At 40.3% G+C, this 20910-nt stretch overlaps 1 protein-coding gene across 1 annotated transcript in view; it reads left to right on the top strand.

The window, feature by feature from the left end:
• Positions 1–20412, top strand: part of FHDC1 (FH2 domain containing 1) — a 31082-nt gene extending 10670 nt beyond the window's left edge. Inside the window, 8 exon segments of the mRNA XM_068404008.1 lie at positions 6150–6235; positions 6322–6422; positions 9106–9176; positions 9279–9386; positions 10293–10363; positions 13127–13244; positions 15201–15365; positions 18370–20412. Of these exon segments, the coding sequence (XP_068260109.1) occupies positions 6150–6235; positions 6322–6422; positions 9106–9176; positions 9279–9386; positions 10293–10363; positions 13127–13244; positions 15201–15365; positions 18370–20412 (2763 nt within the window).
• Positions 20413–20910: the final 498 nt, after the last annotated feature.

Genomic DNA, 20910 nt, shown 5'->3' with positions numbered 1-20910 from the left:
GAGCTTTGGCAAGGTGTTGTGCCATTGGTCTGTCCCTGTAGAATGTTGCACCCGTCCTCAGCAAGGGTTCCCTGGGATTACACTTAAATACTTCCCTTTCTCCTGAAGACCTGCTTTGTTGTTGTAGCGGTTGAGAATTACTCTGAGCAGGGGCATAATCAGTCAGATCCTAAAAGGTCAGTTGTTATTCAGTTACGAGTGGTAACTGTGTTGGTGTAACCATGGGTGGATTTCTGCAGTTCCTCTTTCTGTACGCTTCTTTTCAGCAGCTCAGGTATTTACAGTCACATTTCCCAGTAGCACAGTTGTCTTGCAGATTGGAACGGGAGCCATGTACCCTCTGCCAGGCATGTGCTCCACCCCAATAACTGTGTTTGTAGATGTCTTCTACTTTTTCTTTTATACAGTACCATAAATCCTTAGTCTATGAAAGTAAAAGGAGGGAGAGAGGAACACCATTCCTGGTCATAGCTGTAGAAAGGGCAACTCTGGACCGTCATGTTTCTTCTTTTTTACCAACAACCTTTACAGTTTATCTGGTGTGAATAAACACTGGCTTTATATTCCAATCTTATCTTGTCTGAAAGTGTTATGATGTATAGTCACATTACCTGAATGTTCCCCTGGTCACCAGTTTACATGTGTGACATATTTTACATCATTTCAGTCCGTATTCTCTCAGGTACCTGATGGATGTTCCAGAGTCTTTGAGATGGAACAGCTTTTTGACAATGGAGGCTAAGTACTCAGGCTAACAAATACATTTAACATGTGTTGTCCTTAAAATTATTCTTTCTTTTTGCAGTATTGTAATGTGGCAGCTCTGTTTACATGCAGAAATGAGTGTCAGTACTAGTAATTTTCTAGCTGGTTTCTATGAAAAATCCCAACAGCTATGAAAGCTGTTGGGATTTTTGTGTATAAATGGCAAATACTGGCTCTTTGCTGCGTGTTTTTGTCAAACTGAATAAGACCATTATTGAAATATTGGCACTGCTATGAACTCTTTTGTCAAACTGAAGATGTTTGGGTATTTTCAAGTGTTTAATTAGAAAAACTTGACAAGTTCTTGAAGCTGGCAAACCTGGAGCTTGCCACAAGGTTCCACTCAGTGTTTTGTTCAGGACTGTGGGTGTGGCACCCACCTAGCCATCATACAGTGGTTAAAAAAAAAGACCAAGAAAAGTATAAAATTCTCAACACATTAACAAGTAAAATAAGATCACTGATTTTGTGTAACCCTTGTTAGAAGTCCTGCTGTTTGTACCTTACTGTGGTTAGCAGTTTTGTAAGAGGAAGAAATGCCTATTTGGAATCTCCTCTGCTTCATCCCTTTTGCAGCTCATGTGGTTTTTTGAGGAGCCTTTGTCTTGATTGAAGCAATGGCCTTCTCTGCTATATCACTTCTAAACAGATTGCTAGCTGTTTCTTCACTATATCCTGTTAAAAACGCTGACAGCTGTCATTTACTGCCATTCTGACCAAAGCAGAGGAGAAGCTTTTAGCTGCTTTTATGTGCATGTCATTGCACTCTTCAGCAGGCCCAGACTGGTAAAAGTTGAGAGTCCAGTGTTTAATGAGCTAGAATAGCAGGAATTTGTACTTTAAATATATACAGAAGAGAGCATATCATGCTGCTGATCAGCTCACCCACACGCATGCACGCCCAGGTTATCAACACAATGTCTTTACTTCCTTTATAATGTCTCAAGCCTGTCCTTTGCTCATATACTCTGTTTTAAAACCCTAGTCATCTGTCACCTGCTTTGCTGGAATTGTTTCTGTCTGTCAGCTCTGCCCTTTTCAAACCAGGTTTGTGTAGTTAAGTGCCCTCTCCTTTCTTCAGCCAACCGTGTATATGGCTGACCATCCTTCATGGCTTTCAGCTCCTGCTTCCTTTTTCTCCCCTTATGATAGCTGCAGGTTTTTCTCCTTTTCATCATTTGCTCATAAAGGTTTGCCACTGTCCAGGCATGTGCCCCATGGTGCCTCCCCACCTAGTCCATTAGCTGCTTTCCAGCGTGCCTCTCTAGTTAGATTCCACTGTGATGTCTTTTGGGGGTTTGGTATTTTTTAACTCTGTTTTTCTTTAGTGCCCTGAATGTTTGCAATGGTATGGAAACATTAAAAAAAAACCAAAACAAACCAAACCAGAGAAAATGTTTACTCCTCTGGACTATTGCACTTGGCTTTACTTATTTATTTGTAACATGGGGAATATTTGACTTACTTGATCAGAATGCGGGGAAATACTTAGTAACAAGCATATATGAGGATGAGTGGTGTACCGATTTATGCTCTTCTTCAGAGATGCTGCATAGGAGTGCAACATACCTGTTTTATGCCATAAAGTAAAATCACACTAGTTGTAAATAAGTGCTACTGGTAGCTCAAAAATGACTGAAAACTTGAGTGGCAGGAATGCAGTAGCTTTCCTGTCTGTGAGGAATGATGAGATACTTGCAGTAGGCATATCTACTCCAATTGTTCACAAATCAAATCAAAGAGCAGGCTTTCTCTGTTTCATAACTGTTTTTAAAATGAAGCAAATTACATATGTGAGAACCTTCTGGATCTAAAACCTGATTTAGTATGCATGGACAGTGCAAATGCATATTCCATATACAAATATAATGAAAAATTAAATTAGTAGCTCTGTGCCAAATTTGAGTGATACAGAGCTGAGTATACAATGTAATTATGCTCTTGCATGTATACATTACACTGCCATGTGTTGGTACGTGGCTGCGTACTGTGGTGGAAAAGATTTTGTTGTGCTTGAAGAGAGGAGGTCAAGGCCAGAACTGATAGTTTTTCATTGTGATTTTAAAATAAACCACATTTTTTAGCTCTTTTGTGTTCTCAGGCTAATTATAAACCTATCTATTGTATCTGTTAACATGATTAATAGTGAACATTGTTGGCAATCTCCATAGCTTCTTTGCAGTTCCTGGCTGCATTTGGTATTTGAATTTGAACCCCACTTCTAGGAGCCATCAGAGAGTCTCAGTTGTCTTTGGGAAGACTTGGACAACATGGCTGCAGAGAGAAGAGGCCGATCCAACGGGCTTTTGAGTAGCCTCCCTTGGAACATGTAGGGGCAGCCATCCAAAATGTGTTTCAGTGATTTTTAGCTTTGAGGTTCAGAAGCTGTTATTTTAGTTTATCAGTAGTGTCAATTAAGTCAAATAACTTTTTTTTTTCTGCTTCAGGGTGAGATAACTGGCCTTTTTCAATTATAACATTTGTAATAAAGAGGGAACACAAAATAAATTGTTGTCCTGACTTTACCATAGCTATTCCCCATACTGTTTACTGTTTTAAGGCCAAGTCAACAGAGGATTTAGTCTCCTGCGCCGAAAACTTAAGACACATATGGAGAACCAGGCTATGCTGTGCTGAATTCCAGGGTGAAAAGGACCTTAGAATTCTTTTGTGTTTCTGTTTTGCCTGTTTGTGGAATGGATCTCTATCCTCCACCTTGCTTGGGTTTGAGCTTGTCAGGTGAGCTTTTTTGCTGCTTCTTATAAAGGTAGTTTTGCACACCGAAGGCAAAGACAGTGGGGGCTAAAATGGCTGATGTGAGCTGGAAAAAGTGTAACCAGGCAGTGAGCTCATCTTTGTTTTAAGGCTGATTACACAGACTATCTTTTGGGTTGACTACTGCCCAAAGCTTTTTGCATTGTGGCATTTGCACCCCATCCTACCCATCAGAAGGCAGCCTCATCAATGTCTTCTGTTGTGCATGTATAGGGAATTTCCTCCTCTGGATGAATTCTAGGATTTAGTACTCCCTTATACCACTCCAGGCATTTTTCCTAATATAATAGGGTAGGAAAAAGAGGATTTCATCCAATATCTGTAAAATTAACATTCCACATAGATAACATTGATTGCTACTTACTGTCAGTATATTTAAATATAGTACAGGTAGAATGAATAAGTTAATATTACCGTGAGCATCTCAGGATGTCTTGTTGTTCACGTTTTGTGCATTTAAATCTTAAACTTGCATCTTCCTATAATTGCCTGTGGTTTAAGTGGTCTTGATTTTGGTGATTTGGGGTGGGTTTTCTGGTGGGCTGCTTTTCTTTTTGTCTCCACCTCCCTCCACCCCAAATCTGAATGCCTGTATCCTTTTCAGGCAACCTTTGAAATTTGCAACATACCAAAATGAGGCTGGAGAATTTGCGATTTTTGTTGCAGACCATTATTTTTTGGAAGCCACGTTAAAGAACACCTGCAAAGACTAACTGAGATAGTAGATGTCTCCCATTCTCCACTTCACTATGTAGGAAAAAGTGTTTATTTTGGTTTTGTTTCTTGCTTCTTTAACACCTTAGAAATATCAGGAATGTCAAGTCTGGTCTTTCCTGTTTTTTGTTGGCGGACGTCTTGAATGACTCTCTAAATTAGGAGTTTTCTCAGGCCTCAAAAAATGGGTATGATGTTTATCTTTAGAAGGAGCTTTTGTCTGAGTGTCTTGAGTTAAATAGGGGAGGGGAGTGTGTGTGTGTGTGTTAGGAAATGGAGTTAGTTACTCTGAATAAAAATTGCTCTTTGATTAGAATTTTCTTTCTTGGTCATAAGTTTTTGTTGTTTTTTTTTGTTGTTTTGTTTTTTTTTTTAATTTGAAAATGAGGTTTTTTTGTATTCTGGGTTTAATTTGTAATTTTTGTTTTCTCTTTCTTAATGTGCTCTCAACATTTCTATATTTTTATGTTGTGGAAAAAGAACAGGAATAAAGCAGAACAGAGCTGTTAACAGAATCCTTTCCTTCTGCTAGTCCAGAATTCATTTTAAATCCTTGATTTAGCATAGCGCATGTTGTCTTCCACTACAAATCAGTTATTTTTCTGCTTTCACCATAAAAAAGTAACTTAAGTGATTAATTTGGAGCCTGATGCTTTAAAAAAAACTGTGGATATCTTGCTAAATCATGGCAACCTGATAACTGTTGATGCCCTGATGTAGTATGCCTCTCTCCAGGATAGCTTAATATGCTTTCTAAAACTGAACACCATCTGTGTAAATGTGGTTGTGAATGGTTTAAGTGTAATGTTATAAAAAGGAAGGATGATGGGCTGGTGTGTAAATCAGTGGAAACATACAACTGATACTGGATGTGAACTTGTTGGTTGAATGAAGAAATAGTGTAATTGAGAGTGAGCTCTGCTTTTGGACACAGTTGCTGTGTTGGAAGATGTGGAATAAATTCTAGTTACACTTAAACACATGTGCATGTATTTTCCAGTTCTTCTGTATAAACAAATAGTAAGTATGTGGGCAGATCAGTGACTTCCAGATCATGCAAATGTATGGATTTTGGTGGAGCTGGGAAGGAAGATCGACAAAATTAATGCAGTGATATTTCCTTTGCATGTAAATGGCGTTCTCAAAGTACTGACAGCAAGTAACTTAAAATGCAAGATTGCATTTATCTTTAAAATATTTTGTATGAATGAAAAAAAAATACAAACTCAAGAGCATGACGTTTACCCCTTAAGAGAGTTTTAGAGGAAATGGTTGAAGCAAATATCTGGAAAAAAAAACCCGTAACTTAAACCTTAGCTGCATTGTGCCAAAGAGATCTAGGCAGTCCTATACTGGAAATGCTGAATGTAGTTAACTTTAAGCTATGCCCAAGTATATATCACAGTTATTGGAGAGTTGAGGATAATTTTTCAGCATAATTTTTAAGCTGCTGTTTCCTGGGTGAACAGCTACAGAACAGCAAATGGACCAGTCAGAAAGAAAAGAGCCAATTCCCCTGGGGAAACTGGAACAGCAGTGTCCTGAACATAGTGGTGAGAGCAAACATTGATCAGAAATCAGAACGATGAATTGGAAATCAGAAATCATTGATCAGAAATCAGAATTACCAGTCAGAACGATGGCATCGTATTTTTTCTGCTGGACTGTGTAGCTACGTTTTTGGGAGAAGAGTGATGTTACTGGTTTTATTTTTTTGTGATTGGGGTGTGTGCAAATTGCAGGAGCTTGGACAGTGAAGCCATTCAGTCAATCACTGAGTGGACTCTCTAATGCCTCCTGTTAAATTTACTGCTTTTCATGGTGTTTCCTTCCAAAGTAAAGTTATTCTTATCTTTGATAAAATTCTTTGCTAGTGTTTTTTTTCTCTTTTCTAGGTAAAGAAATTAAAAGCCTTTGATGGAGATGTATCAAAACTGTCTCAAGCCGATTCCTTCATGTATTTACTAATCCAGGTGCCAAAGTAAGGAGATAGTAGGTTTATTCTGTTGACAATAAATGTTCTCTTTTGGCTGTCAGTTCTAAACCTGTTTGTTTTGTGTGCTCCAGCTATGCTCTTAGGATTGAAGCCATGGTGTTAGAGAGGGAATTCTCACCCTCCTGTGCTTCTCTACAGGATGACATGAAAATTATAAGACGGGCAACAAAAGGTAATTAAGCATGTTGGGACATGCATAATGCTCTTGTTTTTGTTAGCATGTTAATTAGTCTGCACTGTGAAGACTAGAGCTTGAATTTCAGGTACCTTAGCTATTAAAAGGAAGCTAACTCCCCACTGACAAATGCGATCGGGGTGTGCCTGGTGAATCTTTGCTTCCAAAATCAAAAATCTGGAGACTTTGGTTACACTAGCAATGAGTTCATGCTCAAAGCCTACAAGCAGTGTATGCGAAACTGACAGAAGCAAAGGTGTCCATGGCCAAATTAGGATAAATCGTCTTTTGAGTACAGCTTGCTCATTCATGCATTGCTGTCTTTCTGAATGCGTTTTTTACACCTCTCTGCTCACTCTTTGAGAGATCGATGGAGAAAATCACTGTATAGTTTCCAAATTTCTCTGTATGCCATTGCCTTTTGAGGTGGCAGTATTGATGGGCTAAAATCTTTATTATAGAGACTTAATGCTATTGCTATTCCTTTGTTTTCTGGTTTTGTTCTCTATATTTCTCTACATTTATCTTTTGTTCTCTACATTTCACAAATTTTGAAATGCTGCAGCTGGTTATTCATAAGGTAATCTGGTGTCTTCTACTCTGCAGGACCTGGTTTCAGTTAAACATTAATGCTGACCTTTTCAAATGCCTTGAGTGCCTATTTGTCCTGTTCCTCAATGTACAATTCATATTTCATGCTGGCAATTTTTTTGGCAGACTACTAGTGCACTGTTCAGAGTGCTTCTAGTGGTATAAAAAGGGCACAGTAGTAAAAATATTCAACTAAGAGCAGTAGTGCTTATGATAGTCATTTTTAGTGAAAGGAAAGGGAGAAATGCCTGGTGTGTTTTCCCCACCAGTGGGAATTGAACTAGTCCTTCTTGAATCAGAAAAATGTGCCTTAGCTTAAGCTGAGGTTTGAGTTTTGCCTTTTATTGGGATCTCTTTCAAATCATTGTTCTTTGTGTTTTGAGCAACAGACACATGTGAAGGAATATGTTATGTATAAAAGCAGCCGCGCCTTATTGTCCTTCATGTCCTTCACCCAGGACATCTGTGAACTGATGAATTCATTCCCTCCAGAGGAGACGCTTTGGTCTCCAGCTCTCACATCAGGCCAATCATGCAAATCAGACTGACTGAGCTTCCCTGTTTTCAGTCCACTTGTGTCATGTGCTCTTCTCCATTTGGTCTTCCCACTTCAAGGTTTGTTGATAGCCCGAAGTTGTTTAGGAGTTATGTCTACTTTTCTATTCCTTTCTCATATGTTTCTTTCCTTGTAATTAAGCTGAGAGAATATTTACTTAAATTCTAACGCTAATAATCACTAAGGGTTGGGATGGTCTAAATAGCCTGATGGATTCTCATCTAGCCTGCAAATGGATGTATCTCATAGTGACGCTGAGCAGGCTCTTACTATGCAAAATCTTCAGAGGTTGCCTTCTCCTCTTGACCTTTTGAAATTTGATATTCTCTTTTGTATTCTCTCCTATTTCTTCCTCCTTGCTTCCTCACCTATAGCTTGTTAGATCAAAGGTTATTTAATTAGTTCAATGTTTTTAGGCTGCTGATACAAAATCCAAAGATACAAGGGCTGTCTGCTTCCAAAGTGATAGATTACTGTCTTGTGTTGAGCAGTTAAATGCAGGGTAAGTTATAGAATGTGAACTTTGAAGCAAAATAGTTTTTAAAAGTATTTACACTGCAATCAAAAGGATTCCACCTTTTATTATGTTCATCAGTGTAAAATATAGTACCTTACATTTAAACTAGCTCATGCTATTTTTCTTGCTGTATGGGCACTTGCAAATTTAGAGTTATTTGGTTTGCTGTGCCACTTGTGTAATGCTAATTTATTAAGTCTTTACAGCTCTAAATTTCTGTATCTTATGTCTAAGGCAATCCTTCTGGTGACTTTTAAGCACAGGTATTGTTTTGTGTTCATATATGGCTGGTGAAAAGGTGTATGAATTCAGACAGAGCGCTACTGTGTGTTTTGCAAAAAATGGAAATTTGTACAAAACAGGCTTCTGTGATGGAAAAGCTTTAAAAGGCAGTTTTATTCCATTTGACTCTTTGCACCACACTGAATATAACTTTGTGCTAAATCATCTTTGATGCAACTGAAGTAAAAGAAATGCTGCTCTGAGTTGGTGATCATACTGAAATAAAATGATGATTCATAGTGAGAGTGGGATAAGAGAGGAAAAATTAAACACTGCCTGTTATCTTTTCAGGCCTGATGGCTAAATGTCCCAAAAAAAGAATAATTGTTCAAACGCCCAATTCCAGCAGATGGTAAATGGATCCTGCAGGGTGCAGAACACTTGCCTCACGCTGGAATTAGTAGGTGGTGAGGATACTTACCCACTTGCATGAGACACTCCGCACACGGCAGGATGAGGCCCCAAATGTTTTGTTAGCTGCTGGGGATTGCCTTGGAAATACTACACTTGCTAAGCTAAAGTCTGAACATATATTTGAGGTTTGTCAACTGTGCTTGTGAATTTGAATTAGTTAATACCATTTTTTGTTGCACGACCTTTTCAGTTTGTTGTAGTTCCCTGTAAAAATAAAAATTTTCACCTTTAAAAGCTTGAGATGAAGAGGAGTTTGGTAACTGACTATGTATATGTCTAAACAAACAGTTGTTAGACAGCAATTTGCTTGTTCCTTACAGAGTTAATGACTTGTGAGGAACTGCATTCCATATTGCACTTGGTCCTTCAGGCTGGGAATATTATGAATGCGGTAAGTGACATCCAAAATGGAGATCGTTGGTTGACCAAACTTCCTTCTTAGTATTGCAGTCCATTGATGTCATGCCTCAGCTGTTTGCTTGTTTCTTTTTAGGGAGGTTATGCTGGCAACGCTGTTGGATTTAAACTGTCGTCGCTGCTCAAGCTGGCGGACACAAAAGCAAACAAACCTGGGATGAGTCTGCTGCATTTTGTTGCTCTGGTATGGAAAAACTATTTTGCTGGTATAAGCAACTGCTACAAATGTAGTCATAGATGACAGACAATAGAAGGGGCCATGTGCCCCAGAAAAAGCAGCTTTTTTACAGCTTTGATCCTAATCTTCACCTTTCTTCTCCTGCCACAAAATTCACCCGTTTACGTATGTCTGGTCATCCTATCCAGAAACCCATGGAGAACTTAAGTTTTTTATATCATCTAAAAGCTTGCCTTCATCTAACTTTCTCATTGTAGCTTTTTTCTTATTGTCCTGAATTCTTACACTGTGGAAGTGGCTTATTTTGATAAATATTCTTTCAATCTTCCCGTTGAATCTTTTGAGCAGCATTTTTGGTAAGAGGTTTTTTTTTTTCTCCCTTGGTGACTGACATGTATTTTTAAAGCTGCTGCAGACTTTTTTCAAGTTATTTTGCCTTCCCTTCAAACTTATTGATTTTAGAAGGGAGAGAATTTAAATGCTTCTATATGTGACTTCAGTTGTCTGTGTACAAAGTGGCTTAACAGATTTGCAGTCAGCTAACAATAGGGTATTAATTGATGTTTGTGCAGGAAGCATCGTATCTGCTGAAACAATGGGCATCGGTAAATTGTTCTTTCCCTGACATTCTCTATTAATACACGTGGCTTGTGTTCAGTGGCAGAAGCAGCTATTATTGTATGCTGCAAAATGGAAGCCGTTGTTTAAAGTTTCCAGTTCTGATCCCTGCCTTTTGTTAAGGGGTGTCCTCTGCTCAATTGTGTTAGGATTGAACAGGAAGAAAAACAGTGCAGGAGAGAAACCTTTTAGTGCCCTCCCAGAGGCTTTAGAACTGCTGGACTTAGGGACTTTGGCATGGTGGTGGAATGTTAATGGATTGTGTGTGTTTTGGTTTTGTTCTGTTTGTTTCAGGAAGCCCAAAAGAAAGATGCTGCTCTTCTCAACTTTTCAGAAAAAATTAGGGATGTTCATGATGCTGCCAGGTAAGTCAAAAGAAAACTGAGAACTTACGGTTAGACTGTGACTCGGAATTTTCTTTCTTGTGAAGCAGTGAGGCTTATTCAGAGAAGTCTTGGCACAAAAACTGAGATCTTTACAAATGTTTACTATAGCTTTGAGGGCTTAATTTCCATTTGGTAGCAGAAGTATGCCTGAAATGTGCCTTCAGGTATGAGGTTTTTTATGACATGATCTCTGTAGGTTTTTGGTAGTTTTGTCTCTGTCAAATACATGTGCATGTGTGTTACTTTTAAGGGATTGAACTAAAAGCATAGTACTATTTTTCCTTAAACCAATTTTCATCTGTCTCTGACCAGGCTACAATACTTTTCTATGTCTAGTACCACGCACAGGTACTGGCCCTGGCTTCTGTTAGATGCTTTTTGATATTTCGTTTGCTTCTCCATTTTTGTCTTGGTTGGAAAATCTGAAGGGTTTGGGGCTCTGTATTGTTTTCATCTTAAAGTCTCTAGGTGCATAGGTTTGCAGAATGTTAGGGATTGGAAGGGACCTTGAAAGATCATCTAGTCCAATCCCCCTGCCAGAGCAGGATTACCTAGACCATATCACACAGGAACGCGTCCAGGCGGGTTTTGAATGTCTCCAGAGAAGGAGACTCCACAACCTCTCTGGGCAGCCTGTTCCAGTGTTCAGTCACCCTCACCATAAAGAAGTTTTTCCTCATATTTATGTGGAACCTCCTGTGTTCCAGCTTGCACCCATTGCCCCTTGTCCTGTCAAGGGATGTCACTGAGAAGAGCCTGGCTCCATCCTCATGACACTTGCCCTTTACATATTTATAAACATTAATGAGGTCACCCCTCAGTCTCCTCTTCTCTAAGCTAAAGAGACCCAGCTCCCTCAGCCTCTCCTCATAAGGGAGATGTTCCACCCCCTTAATCATCTTTGTTTAAAGTGAACCTGATTTGTACCTTGATAACTGTACTTGCTTTTGTGAGACAGTGTGATCTGAAACCCAAAACTGGAAGCTAGAAGTGCTGGAGTTCTATTCCTGGTTTTGCTCCTTCCTTACTCTTGATCTTTGGGCAATCTATTTACATTCTTTTCCCAGATGTAAAATGGATCCAATCTCTTGGATCTGATGTGGGGTTAAGTAATGTCTGCAAAGGACTCTGAAATCTTCTGAGGAAAGGAGTGGCCATGGAGTTAATCAGAAAATTTTTGAGGGACCACCTGTGTGGCTCTCTGCCATGCAACCCACACACCTTTTTGGCAGTCCGCCACGTGGCCCGCTGGGGAATGTAGCTTCCCTCAGCATCCAAGCCCCCTGGCAAACAGCAGGGGAACAGGCAGAATCTCAAATCTGGTGATATTTTTTCTAACCACTTTGTTCTTTGATCACATTTATTAATGCTGAAAATCTTCTGTTGTAACTCATGCTGAAATCTATTCAGGGAATGCACTCTGTACAGGAAAATGAAACGAAATTAAATACATGTCTCACCATTGGGCATGAAGATGATCTCTGAGACAACTGTCATGTACAAGTTGCTCATAAATCCTACCAATTAGAGCATGTTAAAACAACACTGTTATGTTCTTATTTTTTATTGTCTTGCCTTCTTTACTTGTAGGCCATCCTCTTCCTCCTTCAGAGGCAGAAAAATATAGCCTGTATCTTCTACTGGTTATCTTACTTCTAAAAACACCCATGATGTGCCCAGAACAGGGAACTAAGCTTTGCAGATGAAGTAAACAGAGAAAAAACAGCACACATTATATTCATTTGTGTGTGCACTAACAAACTTATGCATGCTGTCACCATCTGCTGCCATGTGCACTTCAGTCTGCCACAAATTCTTCAGCTTTACTGTTTTAGTCATGCTGCTGGTGAAATGACCTTAGTTAGCAGCATGTGTACAGTTGTTAATTTTTATCATTTTGGAAACTGTAGTGCTTCAATTCGTAGGCAAAGCTCAGTCCTCTCGTGAAGGAAATGCCGTAGATTTAGAAGCATTTACCCTTAAAGTGACTGGGAGATTTGGGTGGGAGCTCCCATTGTATGGAATGTGGGATAAAGCTTAGATTACATCAGATCAGAGCTCTTTCCTGTGGTCTTCTATTTCTGAGTTACTTCTCCACAAGAGCACCTCTGCTGCTGGTATGTGGTAAAAGGATGAAAGGTTATAAGTACCGGGTTGAGACTGTGTAGGCTGCATTGCTGTGACTGCTTAGAAGAATGTAACATGCAATTTCATGATGCCAAATGCTACTGCCAAAATGGGTAGTCCTGGATGATAGTCCCTTGTGACCCTCTTTTTGTGCTAGCTACTGCGCTTGAACAGTCATGTAATCAGCTGTACCAAGCAAATGATCCATCTGGAAGCAAATTGGCTTTTTCCTTTTCCTAGGTTAATTTTCAGTACACAGATATGGCTGGCCATCTAGAAAATGAGTGCTAGCACAGGTACCAGGGAGAGAAAAGGAACACCTGGTCAGAGGCAGGGTGGCATTACCCTTTCTCGTGGTAACATTGGGTAGGACTGGCTGGAGTTAATCGTGAAACCACACCCCATGGGAATTTTTCAGGTTGCAAATAAGAAGAAATGTGCTTATCTCTCTCATAACTTTCAGTGTCTACTCTGGAAAGATTCCCGAACAGGCAGGTCTTGTTTGATAGCCAGGTTGCACCTCCTGTTAAACATCTATTTTTGAACCATATTGTGGCTAACCTGTGGGCAACTCCTTGCCCCTTGATAAACATTCTCTGTCTGTGCTATTTTTAGGTTATCCATTGACAATGTAGAAGCAGAGCTCCACTCACTGTCTTTCAAGGCAAGATCTGTTAAAGACAGCATTCGGCGAGACCCAAAACTCTTTCAGCAGATGGAAAGCTTTCTCCAGGTTTGTACGATATGCGTGTTAATAATGTGTTACTGTCACCTGAATACAGGAGCATTCCTCAGCTCAGTGTAATTTGTGTGGACACGTTAATAAACAGAAGCATTGTTTTAATATGTCTACCCTATCAGTTGTACGAAGGTGTTCCAACTACATGCTGTTTGTCAAGTAAGAGTGTTGGACGGACTGTGTTTTTACAGGGAGGGATATTGAGTGTACATTGCCTGAGGCTTGTTAGGCAAGCGTGTTTAATGCCTGTGAAATGACTGATGAAGATCAGTAGTTAAAATACAAGACAATTTGGATTGATCTCTGGTTTTGTACTTCACAGCTGCCCAAAATACAGTATCTGCATATTATGTTATACTGGAGCATGTCAGTTTTAGCTGAGGCTGTGCTATGCATATGCATCCTGATTGTTGGGTGACTGAAGAGGTATTGTTAGAAGCTGCAAGGTTAAGGGACTGTTTTCTCTGCTAATTTACCCTTAGCACAAAGTGTATTATTCTGAGCCGTAACATTTCTTCTGGGTGGATTCTCCTTTTCTTTTTCAGTACTTCAGTGACTTTATGGATGTGAATGTGTATAGCACTTAACTTTGAAGCAGAGTTCTTGGTATTTTCTGAGTATGTGGTGATGCCTGGAGAAATATGTATTATACTTCAATTAAATGATTTTTCTGTTTCACGCTATAGATAATTATTAAAAGTAAGAAAGCAGGTGCTGATATGGAACTTAACCTGCCCTGATTTTCAACTTGCAAATATAGTTAATGTCTCCTAAAAAACTGCAGGGGCTGAGAAGTTGATGAAGAAGGGGGCGGGTTAAGATTGAAATACCTGTCCTCGTTCACTCTGAATTATTGGCTTTTATCCATTGCACCCAGACTCTTTAATGTTATGTTCTAACATGTTTGGGATTTTTAAAAAATTTAATAGCTGGTTTTATGTAACACTACAACCTTATTTAGGCCACATTCCAAATGAAATGTTGGGGAAAAATCATTTTACAAATGCATACCTTACATAAACACTTCCGGTTTTTGTTTCTAAATTACAGGTGATAACCAAGCTGATTTAAGTCAGCTTTCATTATCTCATCCTCATGAATAAATTACTGAAATATGTGGGAGGAACTAATTTTCTATGTATGCTTTTATGAATTGTCCAGTTTATCTTCAATCCAGCTTTTTATTGGGTGCTTTTTTTTAAAGACTAACAAGTAAGATTGTTCCTATCCTACTGGCATATTTGCCAAGTAACTTTGTGGCAGCAAGGTTGGCTGCCTATTCCTACCCTGGTGCTGCAGTATCAAAAGTATTTAGGTGATCATGAGAGAACAGATTTGTCTGAAAATTAACTTTTCTCCCCAGATTACTTTGAGCCACACGAGATCTCAGATCTGGGATTGTGCAAGGATGGGAGTGAATGGATGGTGATGCAGACAGGGGAGACAGAGGGGCAGCTGCTAAAAGTGTTTTAAGCAGTTCTGCTGCTCCAAGTCTAACCACAGCCTTACTCTCTTCCTCTTGAGAAATCCGCTAATCTACTCCAACCCTGTCTGTGTAGCTCTACACTTATGACATAAAGTGCTACTTTATGGGGACGTTTTCTGGATGTCTTAAAATATACATATTTCCAGTGGTTCCTTACCTTTCTGGCAAGAAAACCTTTTTTATTGTTGTCTAGGGTCAACTTAAGAAGGAGTCGATTCTGTGATATATATCCGTGTATTTATCCACATGTTTTTTTGGGAAAAGTAGGGAGGAGGAATTAATCCATAGATGCTTAGTTCAAAGTGTCAGGGAAAATGGGAAAATAAGGCATGTGGAGCTCTCAAGGGGCTCCGAAGTAGTCTGTCACTGTCCCGGGCTCTGTAACAGCTCCTAGGTTGGAACATGACCTGTTGTGACTTTTGATTTTTCTGTCTGGTTCATACCATATATTTTTTTTGCTACAGTTTGCTGTAAGACATCTAAAGGAGCTTGAACACCAGAAACGAGAATTACAAAAGGAGGGAAACGCTCTAATTGACTTTTTCTGTGAAGACAAAGAAACTATGAAGTTGGATGAATGTTTCCAGATATTTAGGGACTTCTGCATAAGATTCAACAAGGCTGTTAAGGTAAGAGCACTGAAAGATTTTCATGCATTTGAAATAGATATTGGCTCACATGAATTAAGTTGGTTTTTCTGCTTAAGGGACATTTTATGTCTTGTGGTATTTGATGCATTTGCTCAAATGGCTACAGCAGACTTCCCTCTTGTAGGCATACCTTACCAGAAGCCAGGTGGGAAATGGTCATTCTGCCCAGCTCTGTGTGCAGTCCTGCTGCTCTGCATCTTCTGCTGCAGGCTGACTAGACCATTGAGATGATATGTCAGGGTAGCCTATTGGCCTGCTTGTAAGTGGGTTCCTTCCTTCTCTTTTGGCAAGGAAGCTGGTGATTGCTAAACTGAGCAGTGAAACAGATTGCACAGACTTCCTGACCAGTGCTCACTGTTTGGGCCCTGGACTGGTAATGTTAGATCACTGGAAAGGCCTTGAGATGTGGCACCACATTACATGGACATACCAGCCTGAATCAGCACTAGCTCAGGCTCTCCACTGCCTTCCTTTACACAACTAGACACACTTTGCCAAGTAAAGTAAGGACTGTGTCTTCTGCTTTGTTCTTTCACGTGCTTTTTGTGGGTGAAAATTTAAGCTACATGCCTATAGTGCAAGGATAGCTCATCCCCAGTGTGACCATTCATTTGCTAAGTACCCTGAATTGGTCCCAAATAATTCAAGAAGTATATTAAGATGAAGGAGCAGTATCAGCATTGATTACAGTTTTTGTTCAGCAAAGTCTGCCTATTGTTACAAATATTTTTAGGCCTTTGTAAATAGCACGAATTAGATGGATCCACACATTATTGTTTGTCTTATGCAATCTGCATTTGACAGCACTTTGTAGAAGAGCTTTAGTTCAGAAAAGTGAGAACAATCTTGATTTATAACAAGCTGAAAGGATGTTCAGCTAACATGCCTGTTGTACCATTAGTTTACCTACCCTTTACCGCCCAAGACAGCATGTAGTTATGCATGTGTATGAACATTATACAAATATGTAAAACCAAATGGTGGTAATTATTGCAGACATTTTAGTGAGAGGTAACTTCATGCATACATGTTCAGTTATTTGGGATTGGGGATTTAATTCATAGTCACACATTACAAGTGGTTGTTGGACAGCTATTACTTTGAGGTCCAATGCAGATCTTCCTTCCTCTCTCTGTAGTAAGTAGTTGCACTCTAAAAATGACAAATTAGTCTCGTGCAAATATTGAGAAGATATGCTTACTAGGTATTTTGTGGGGATTAACCTCTGTCCCTTAACAGAACAATTCAGAATAAAGATTGCAGTTCTGACAAATGAATGGGATGTGTGGACAGCACAGCCAGCAGTATAAAAAGATGGCTCATACCACAATGGCCACGTACACATATTTCAAATGTTTAAACATTTTTTGCGATTTTTTAACATGTCTATGTGTGCTTAAAATAGGTTTTCCTTTTAACAAAATCTCCTGAAACATGTTTTGGGTGAGGTTAAAATGTTCTGTCTCTAATATGGAATATGATAATATCTACAACTATTTTTAACCATTTCTCTTTACAATGGGATATTTAAAATTTAGCTTCATTCTGTAATTCCATACCTGTGAAAGCAAGCTCCCTGCCACAGACTTTTTTCCTGAAATGCAAGTCTTTTCTTTTTCCTTTCTTAGCTGTTCGGGTTTCTTAGGTCTCTAATGCATCTTATCTTTCAGAACCCAGTGTAGTCTCAAATCCACTTTAAGAGGTTTAGATTAACCCATTCATCAAAAAGAGCTTCAGCGTTAGGGTTTTGTTTACTGAAAGCTTTCAGGCCACTTTTTCTAGTTGTGCAGCTCTTCTGTTTTCACAACAATGGGAAGCTCAAACTAGACAGTGCTTCAGACAAATATAGGTGTGGGTTTTTTAAACAGTGTTTCATTGCTCAGAACAGATTTAACTATGTGCTGGAAAAATATGTAATTTTTGAATCCTCTGTCAAGACTAGCCTTTCCCTTCTTTCTTTTGCTACAGCCGTACTGGCTCTAGAAAACTAGATTCTCCATTTCAGAAAATAATAACCTGGAAAGTTCAACCAAAGGTTCAGCTAGATGAAATCTGAAGCCTATGGGTGACAGTTAAAATGTTGATATTTGCAGTAATCCACTGCTAATGATTTTAGTAAACAGGTGTTACTGTGTTGTGTTTCAAACACAAACTACCTCTTTCTATGGCTTCCTGAACCAAAACCCCTCAGCCTAGCTGCCAAAATCTCCAGCCTGCCCTGGGCGACTTCCGTGCAATAGTTGCCAGTTTTTGAAGCCAACAGTGAATATGAGATCCAAAACTGGAATGAGGCATTGATGAATGGTCCTTGAGTGGTGTCAGCTGATGTCTAAGTAATGATCGTGAGGCATTGTGTAAACTTTTCTATTTGCTTTCATATGCAATTAAGTAATGTAGTTTCACAAAATTTCGAATTGGTAATGTCGAGTCAGAGGTAAGTAGCACCCTGTAGAAACTGCACTTGCTTAGGAACAATTGCAGTTGGAATAAGGAAGGATAGAAGGAACACAGTGGCTGTGTGCTCGTCAGACAAGTTTGTCTTAAAATATGAATGTAATGATCAGGTAGAGGTTTACTCACCTGATAAAACTGCCAACTTCAAACTCCAGCTTTAAACTTAGTGAGGACTTGAAGCTCACCATCTTATAGCAGGAACTCTTTGGCTGGACTTGTCATCTGCTTGGGTTTGATAGGTCACGTTCTTGGTCTCTGCAGGGACTTGTGCATTTTTTTCTTACGCTGACCAGACTGATGTGTCGCCAGCATTAGTTCTGCAGGGAACTGCTCTCCATACGGTTAATGGTTGCAGGCTGTGGTTGCCATGGTGATTTCATGTGTGTATGTATTGGGGGTTGGGGGTGGGTGATAGCAGTAGCAGCTAACTTCGATGGGAAGAAATAAAGGGAAAGATAATGCAGTGTGGCTTGTTCTCATGCATAGGACACTGTCCTCTGAGTCATGTATTTGTGCTTTTCCTCATCAGGAAAATAGGGAACGAGAGATCCAGGAACTTCACAGTCTGCAGAGGCGAAAGGAGCTGGAGGAGAAGCGTCGATCCTGGGCAGCTGGAGAGCTTGGGAGCTTTGGGCGGAGCAGCAGTGAAAATGATGTGGAGATGTTGGCCAAAAAAGGACTTGAAGAATTTCTTCCCTTCTTGCAGCAGAGACCTCAAAGCCCTTCGTACAGAAACCCCAATTCTAGACGCTCTCGACTTTCTTTGGGGATTACTGCAGACAGGGAGTTGCAGAGTTTCCTGGAAATCTCAAAAGACGAGGATCCAAACAAGTCTAACAGCCTTCCCCGTGCAAACACCCGACAAGCAAGACCAAATGTAGCCTGGACTGAATCCAAAGAAACAAGAGATCTCAACTTGAATACCTTGCACTTACACCAACAGTCTGAAACCAAAGTCAAAAGCAGTGGCCTACTGCAGGTGCCTCCAGCTCAGCCCAGTCACTTCAGTGGCTTCACTGGTCCTGGTGCCCGTTACTCACAGAGAAGCACAGACTACAACATGCACACTTCCAATGTGTCCTGCGCAGAGTCCACAGATATAAATGCTCTGGCCCTTGCGATTGAGGAGCGTGAACTTGTTAAAGGATTACGTAAGTTTGATATTCAAGGAGCAAAGCCTGCAGAGGATACACCTTTAATATATTTAGAGGATACTGGTGGAACAGACTTGGAGACTCTAGACGATCTAAGCTTTCATTCCCTTAGCACTGCCGATGATGACCTGCCTCCAGCTTGCAGAAGTTCCAGAGAGGCTCACGACCATAAAGCTAAGGCAGTGGGTTGCAAGAGTGAAGCTTCAGAGCCCAGCAGCAGTGCCGTGTCTATGGATACAAGCGTTTCAGGAAGTAAGGAAGATGGGCCCATGTTCTACGTGTCAGATACGACGACTGATTGTTCTTTGACGTTGGACTCTGAAGAGGGAAATGATTTTAAAGCAGCAGGCAATGAAGTAAGAAGTGAGGCTGGCAAAGCATGCTCTTCTGGGAATGATGCTGGACACACAGCTAGAGCATTCTTTTCAAACCTGAATTCTGCTTCTGCCAAAGATCTGTCTCTCCACACTTCCGCAAATGATAAGGATGATGCCAATAGCAAGCACACCCTTCCTAAAGAAAAGCCTGTAAAAAATAAAGACCCAGCAGGATCAAAGCGAAACTCTCTAAAAGATAGATCTCCAAGCTCTTCAAAATCCAGCGGCACTCGTCCTAGCCACACAGCTCCTTCCAGACCTGTAAGAACTTTGAATGCCTCTGAGAATGAAAGTATGAGGAAAGTGGTGCCTATTTCTCGGTCAAACAGAGCACCGAGCAGCGTGAAAAAGCCGGAAGCCAAGCCGGCACTTCGTGAAACTAGTACAGTGGAAAGTCGGCTGTCTCGGCGCAGCTCTGTCCGAGGCACAACAGACACACTGCCAAGAAGTCCTTACAGGCATAGCATGTCGGTAGAAGAGCCTAAGTTACAAAGGGGCACTGTCGTCTCGAGCAGCGCTCATTTTGAGAGGGACAGAGTCTCTCTCAAGAAGTCAAGCTCTAAACCTGGTAGGAGTAATGTCAAATCAAAGGCAGATGAAATGAAGATGTGTCGCTCCAGTGTAAAACCCCAGAACCCTACAGATGACAGCAAGGTTGCCACACTCAGTGTTCCCAAAACACCATCCACTGTCCCAAGCTTTGCGAGGAATACAGTGGCTTCTTCTTCAAAGCGTGCAAAAGTGGATCTATCCAGCTCATCCAAACCTCCAACCATCACAAGGTCTGTGTCCCAGAGGCTGCCTAAAGTGAAGCCAGCAGCGACCTCTGACGATCTGAGTCCAAAGGAGAACAGTGTGAGTACCTTAAAGAGAGCAAGTAGTGCCAGAGTGGTTGGAAGAAGCATCCTGCAGGGAGAAGCTGTCAACACTAAAGCAGAGCCTGCACCAAAGGAGCAGGAAAAAGTGGAAAAGGCCTCTCTTAAACTGAAAGATGCAAACCGGACCACAATTGGTAAAATACTGAAGCCGTTACTGAAATAAGGAAGAGGTTTTTTTGAATCTTGGAATGTGAACACTTGTTCAAGCACTGGATGTCTGTCGCGAAATTCCTTAAAACACTAACATTGCCATGTGCTCATTAAAGTACGACACACTGTTGGAAAAGGGCAAGTAGTTGTGTTCTGGTCTAAATCCTTTTTTATGAATTTGAATGTATTTGAAGCTGCTGTGATGGAATACAAGCCTAACAGCCAATCTTTGCGTATTTGTGATACAGAAGGTCACCAAAAGCCCAAAAGTTTTTAAGAAATTAAACTACAAGATGAAATGCTTTGTGACAGAAAACACGGATAAAGGCCAGTTTTTGTGTACATAAGATTCTTCCTAAGACTCAAGCCTTTGTGCTGGTTGGTTCCTTATTCGATGTCAAAGTGAATCCTGCGGAACAGTACTGAAAATGAACGTAGGTGATTGTGCTTTCCGTTGCTTTCAATTCCTTGGATTCAGGAACTCTTTTTGCCTGTTGCGAAGTCCGTTGCT

The sequence above is a fragment of the Nyctibius grandis genome, chromosome 6 (genome assembly GCF_013368605.1).
Source record: "Nyctibius grandis isolate bNycGra1 chromosome 6, bNycGra1.pri, whole genome shotgun sequence".
Classification (NCBI taxonomy): Eukaryota; Metazoa; Chordata; class Aves; order Nyctibiiformes; family Nyctibiidae; genus Nyctibius; species Nyctibius grandis.
Note: the sequence above shows the minus strand (reverse complement) of the source record. Positions and strands in the feature narration are given on the sequence as shown.